Genomic DNA, 6,409 nt, shown 5'->3' on the forward strand with positions numbered 1-6,409 from the left:
CAACTAAACCAAAAAAACCCACAAACAAATGAAACCAAAGGAAAACAAAGATAAAAACCTGCAGACTATGCAGTCCGACAATACTGGACATGAGCTATGATTAGTATGTTTAAGAAAGAAAAATGAGCCAGGCCTGGTGGAGCACCCTGCAATCCCAGGACTTGGGAGGCAGAGGAAAGAAGATTCAAAGTTCAAGACTGGTCTGGTAACTAAGTGAGACCCTGCCCAAAATAAAAAGTAAAAACAGAGTGCCGAGGGCAGGTGGTGGCACATGCCTGCAACCCTTCCTCAGGTGAAAGCAAGAGGATCAAGAATTGAAGGAAGGCCAGGGGTATTGAGATGGCACTTGTTGCCAAGCCTGATGATCTGAGTTTGATTTTCAGAACCAACTCCTGAGAGTTGTTCTACCTCCACATGTGTGCAATGCACACATATGCACGCACACGCACACACACACACATACACACACACAAATAAATGTTAAAAAAAAAAAAAGTTCTGCCAGGCATGCTGGCACATGTCTTTAATCTTTAATCCCAGCACTTGGGAGGCAGAGGCAGGCAGATCTCTATGAGTTTGAGGCCAGCCTGGTATACACAGTGAGTTCCAGGACAGCTGGGGCTACAGGAAGACCCTGTCTCTAAAAGAGCAAAAAAAAAAAACTTCTAAAAAAGAACTGAGGAGCTGGGAGCTGGAGAGATGGCTGAGCAGTTAAGAGTACTGGCTGTTCTTGCAGAGGACCTGCGTTTGATTCCTAGCACCCACATGGCAGCTAACTGGAGTTAAGGATGGTTCATAGCCTCTATGTGGGTGCTGGGAATTGAACTCAGGTCCTCTGTAAGAGCAGTCAGTGCTCTTAACAACTGAGCCATCTCTCCAGCTCCCCGCCTTTAAAAAAAAAAAAAGAGAGAGCTGAAGTTGGGGCTGGAAAGATGGCTCAACAGTCAAGAACACCAATTGTTCTTGTAGAAGACCCAGGTTCGAATCCCAACATCCATATGGCAGCTAACAATGGTCTGTAACTCCAGTTCCAGGGGATCTGACAGCCTCTTCCATCCTCCGTGGGCACTGCACAACACAGATACACTTACCTATATGCAAGCATCCATGCATACACATTAAAAAAAAATAAAAATAATAAATAAGATTTTTTTTTTTGGTCTTTTTAGACAGGGTCTCCCTGTAGCCCCAGCTGTCCTGGAACTCACTATGTAGACCAGGCTGGCCTTGAACTCACAGAGATCCGCCTGCCTCTGCCTCCCAGTGCTGGGAATAAAGGCGTGCGCCACCACGCCCAGTCATAAATATTTTTAAAAAGAGCTGAAGCTGGGCATGGTGGTGCAGGCCTGTAGTCCCAGCACTTGGGAGGCAGAGGCCAAGGCATGCAGATCTTTGTTGTGAGTTCGAGGCCAGCCTGGTCTACATAGTGAGTTCCAAGCCAACTGGGGCTACAGCAAGACCCTGTTTCAAAAAAGACTCCCCCCTCAAAAAAAAGAGCTGAATGCCAATTTCAGTTACACCCCATCTCAAAAAGAAAGGGCTCAGGAGAGGGCTCAGTGTTCAGACACCTGCTGTGCCAGGACAGAGCTCAGTGTTCAGACACCTGCTGTGCCAGGACAGAGCTCAGTGGGCAAATACCTGCTGTGTCAGGAGAGAGCTCAGTGGGCAAACACCTGCTGTGTCAGGAGAGAGCTCAGTTGTTAGATACTTGCTGTATGGGAGAGAGCTCAGTGGTCAAACACTTGCTGTGTAAGCATGAGGACCAGAGTTTGGATCCCCAGAATCCACATACATGATGGGTAGCCATGGCAGCCCACCTGCAATTTCAGTCTCTGAAGACAGAAGCAGGGGATCCCCAAAGCAAACTGGTTAGCAAGCCATACTAGAGAGCTCTGGGTTTGACTGAGACCCTGCCTCACTGAGTAAGGCAGGGCAATGCAGGATAATTCTCGTATGTCCCAACATTATATTCAGGCCTCCGTGTGCATGTGCACTCACACATGTGTGCCCATACATATACCCCCACACACATACAAGCATGCACACACATGTGCATAACACACACCAATAAAAAGGAAAAAGAAAGAAAAAGAGCTGAACACGGTGACGCACACCTTTAATCACAGCACTTGGGAGGCAGAGGCAGAGGCAGGTGGATTTCTGTGAGTTTGAGGCCAGCCTGATCTACACAGTGAGTTCCGGGCCAGCCAGGTACATGATGAGACCGTGTCTCAAAATATAAATAAATAAATAATAAATAAATAGAAAGAAGTAAGAAGAGGGCTGGGCTGTAGCTCAGGGGTTAGAACGCTCACCTAGCACGTGAAGCCCTGGGTTCAATCCCCAGTACTGCCCTTCCCCAGTGACAAAAAGAACAAGAAAAGAAGAAGCCAGGCGCAGTGGCTCGTACGTGCAGCCCCAACACTCAGAGGTCTAAGGCAGGAGGACCACAACAAGTTTAAAACTAGTCTGGGCTATTGAGTGAGTTCCGGGCCAGCCTAGGTCACAAGGAGAAAAAGAAGACAGATGGAAAGAAAAGAAGACGGACAGACCCAGCGACAGCAGGGCAGGGAGGAAAGAAGGTGACTGCAGAGACTGAGAGGCTGCTCAGGGGCCAGAGCAGTGAGAAACAGCAAAGGGGGCTGCTGGGAAGGAACTGGGAGTGAGAGCAGAAGTGCAGATAGGGTACACACCTGGGCTACAAGACAAGAAGGCAGCACCCCAGCAGCACTGAGGCAGGGAGGGCAGCTATAGCTGAGTATTTTCAACTGGCAGCAACTTGAGCTATAAGTACTCATGAAACCTGGGGCAGGCCAGGAAAACTACCCAAGTAACGAGCTAGCAGAAGGCTGCAGAACAGTTAAAATACTTACTGATCCAAAAATGAGATTAAGTAGAACAGACCATGTGAGATAAGGGGGTGGGGGAAGGAGGCTAAATATCCCAACTGAAAGATAGACACTGTCATGTCAGACCAAAATGAGGACAAACACACAGAACTTGAAGGCAAGGGAGGCTTGGCTAGAAAGGCCAAAGGCCTGCCCAGGAAGACCTAGCAGTGGAGCTTAAGATGAAAGACCTCCCTTGAGGAAAGAAGGGTACCTCACTAATCCTTCTGGAAAGAACACTTCTGGGACACAGGTCAGCAGCTGGCAGCAGCCACATGGAAGACTGTGGCCGGGACTTGTTGGCAGCCTCACTCAGAAAACCTAATTCTAGGTCACTAGTTTGTTAAAAGATATTTATATGAACGCAGTGTTGTTTAGGACAGCAAAAGATTAGCTAAAGTATTAATTAAATGAGTATTTTCTTCCCAGTAAGAACTGGGCAGTCATGAGAATTCACTTGCTCAACAAAAGAACTCACACTGTCATGCCAAACGAGACTGTCTGAGCCCACTAGCTACTTCAGCAGACATGCATGCACATTCACGTGCTCATCAGAGGCAGGTGGACAGACACGTACACTGCCAGTGGTCTCGATGTAGGTAAGACTACCAGTGATTGGCTGTGTCCTACTCAGTAAGTTCCAAGGTCTGCTCTGACAACACTGCTTCTGTAACCATAAGACACATGTAAAATGTACATACACAATGTATGGACATGGAAGGGGGGGCCAGACCTTTATCAGAACATCACATTATACCCTAGAAAGAAGCTCAAGTTTTGGCCTGAATCTCTGCAGCCAGGCTCACCTTGTCATCAGCCTTTATGGATCTCAGCCGCATGGTGAGCTGGAAACGCAGGAAGTTGTTGGTGCCGATGGACTGAAGCTCCAGCAGTTTGCACAGTGCTACCAGCTGAGGCCGCGTGAGGTTATCCAGGGTCAGCTCATCTTCAAACAATTTGGAAAAGCGCATGATTTCCTCATTGCTGGGTCTCTCCCCCGTCTCCCGGATCTGCAGAAGCCATCCCAAAGGTCATCCACTGAATCCGAGCTGCGAGTTCTCCTACCTCCAGAGTCAGCTGTGGGTCCCAGCTGGAAGTAAGGAACTAGGAGAGTGTGGGTGCAAAGGCTTGGTACCTTTCACCATACTCTCCAGGGAGCCTTACTCCTCAGGCACTCAGCACTGCTAAGCCTGTGCTAGGTACACACAGCACCATCGACCCCTATACCATTCCTCCTGTGCCAGCAGCACCCAGGCTGTCTTCTAGGGGAGACTGGGGGTTGCCAGCTGTGGGGTAAGCGCTTGCTTTTTCCCTATCACGAAAGGGGCTGCACTGCAGTGTCCTGGGCGCTTGTGCCAAGTGCATTGTTTTATGGCAGGAAGAGTCTATGTGTGTGCAACTCCCTTGTGGGGCTGAACACAGGAAGCAGGTGGTAAGCATAAGCTCTGGGTTTGGATATAAGCAGAGTTTAGTCTGTGGAGTATCATTGGAAGGGAGGGACAGAGTAAGAAAAAGAAGGGAAGAAAAGAAAGGGAGGAAGGGAGGGAGGGAGGCAGGGAGGAAGGGAGGGACGGAGGGAGGAAGGAAGAGAGAGGGAAGGAAGGAGGGGGAGGAAGGGAGGGGGAGGGAGGGAAGGAAAAACATAAAGGGAAGAAAATGCCCAGTGGTGCTTGATACGCATGTCAGCCTGACTGGGCATATGCACCTTCTGGAAAAACGCTGAGAAGTCTTTGGTGGCATTCCCCTTGGCTGCCTTGTTCTTCAGAGCCATCTCCTCGATGGTGTCTTGGAGGAACTTGGCCAACTCTAGCTTTACTCGCAGCTCCTTCTTCAGCCTCTCCTCCTGTAAGAGCAAAATGAAAGCTGTGCCCTCCACCTTCTAGTCCTCCGCCATTAAGGGGCCTGCTTATGTTGCCGTCCACCTCAAGATGTGGGTCTCACACCTCCAGACCCCTTCCAGAGAACAAAGTCTAAGCACAACAGACTAAAACTATTTCACGGCTTTAAGAGAAAATGTCTGTGTGAAGCTGTTGTCCTTTCCCATCCCTGCCCCTGCCAGCAGGAGGAGCAAACTGGTTTCATAACCGGCCAGACAGTGAGGCTTCTGGGCCTCATGGATCATTGGGTCTGACACAATCACTTGACTCAGCTAATGCCTCACAAAAGAACCAGACAACATATACATGATTGTGTGTGGAAGTCTGCAAGGAATTTCAGACTTGTTTTTCTATGTTTTTATTTCATTGTGTGTGTGTGTGTGTGCGCGTGCGTGCGTGCGTGCGTGTGTGTGTGTGTGTGTGTGTGTGTGTGTGTGTGTGTAGGTCAGAGGGGTCCTTGACTTCCACCCATTTGAGATGGGTCTCAGCTGTTTGCTGTCACATGTTCCAATCTAGCTGGTCTGTAAGCTTTGGGGATTGTCCTGTCTCCGCCTTCAATCTTGCTACACAGGCCCTGGGGTTACAGATGCTCTAACCAGTGTAGCTTTTCCGTGGTTCTGAGAATTTAAACTCAGGTCCTCATGTTTGCATGCAAGGGCTTAGCCACTTAGTCATGTTCTCTGCCCTTAGACTCATTTTCAAAGTGTACTCAAAGCCCCAGTGCCCTCACCTTGATGGACTGGGTTTCAAACGTGGACGGCAGCATGTTGGGGAAGAGCTTCACGACTACAGGCAGCAGGAACTCCATGAAGGGCACGACCACGAACACCAGGAAAGGCACTAAGCGGAAGAGGTCTGCACAAATCCGGAGAAACTGCAGAGGTGCAAGCTCCATGAGTAGGGACAGAGCAGGGAGAGTGTTTTCCTACCCTACAAGCTCAACCACAATGGTGACTAAGGAGCTCTTAGCAGATAGCACCTGAAATCTACTTCTTTCTCAGGAGTCTAAACCCCATCCCAGTGGCTTTCAGAAAAATGGGGTGTGATGCTAAGCTATAGCGCATCAGATGCATGAGACACATGGAGAGAGAAACAAACAGGCCCAAAAGAGGACAGTCTAGACATGATAGTAATCTGTGGGAGATGCCTCAGACCACCCTGTACAAACAGGGGACCTGTGGAGTCCTTCAAATGAGTTTATAATTTTCCTCAGTGAAGCTTGCAATGGATGTGGTCTGAGCAGTTCCTTAGAGGTTCTGAAGGCATATTTCCTACAAATATTTGGCTTTTTTTTTTGAGACAGGGCCTAGCCTAGAACTTTCATGCGGATCAGGCTGGCCTAGAACACACAGATCTGCCTGCCTCTGCCTAGGATTAAAGGAGTGCACCACACACCTGGCCAGCTTGTTTTTGGTAGCCCTAATCTCTTTTAAAATGATGAACCAGGGCTGGAGAGATGGCTCAGTGGTTAAGAATACTGACTGTTCTTGCAGAAGACCCGGGTTTGAATCCCAGCACCCACATGGCAGCTTCAAGCTGTCTGTAACTCCAGTTCCAGGGGATCCGACAGCCCCTTCTGTCCTCCGTGGGCACTGCACGACACAAGTGCACTTACCTACATGCAGGCAATACACACATACACAT

The 6,409-nt window shown here is 49.1% G+C and overlaps 1 protein-coding gene across 1 annotated transcript in view; it reads right to left on the reverse strand.

Annotated features, from left to right (window-relative positions):
• The window catches only part of Letm1 (leucine zipper and EF-hand containing transmembrane protein 1), a 48,041-nt gene that overhangs the window by 19,855 nt on the left and 21,777 nt on the right, over positions 1-6,409 (reverse strand). The window contains exons 4-6 of the mRNA XM_008841833.2: positions 5,496-5,639; positions 4,594-4,731; positions 3,695-3,898 (exon numbers count right to left, since the gene is read on the reverse strand). Of these exons, the coding sequence (XP_008840055.1) occupies positions 3,695-3,898; positions 4,594-4,731; positions 5,496-5,639 (486 nt within the window). The remainder of the gene's footprint in view (positions 1-3,694; positions 3,899-4,593; positions 4,732-5,495; positions 5,640-6,409) is intronic.

This window comes from Nannospalax galili, unplaced genomic scaffold (assembly GCF_000622305.1).
Source record: "Nannospalax galili isolate Female #2095 unplaced genomic scaffold, S.galili_v1.0 scaffold101, whole genome shotgun sequence".
Lineage (NCBI taxonomy): Eukaryota > Metazoa > Chordata > Mammalia > Rodentia > Spalacidae > Nannospalax > Nannospalax galili.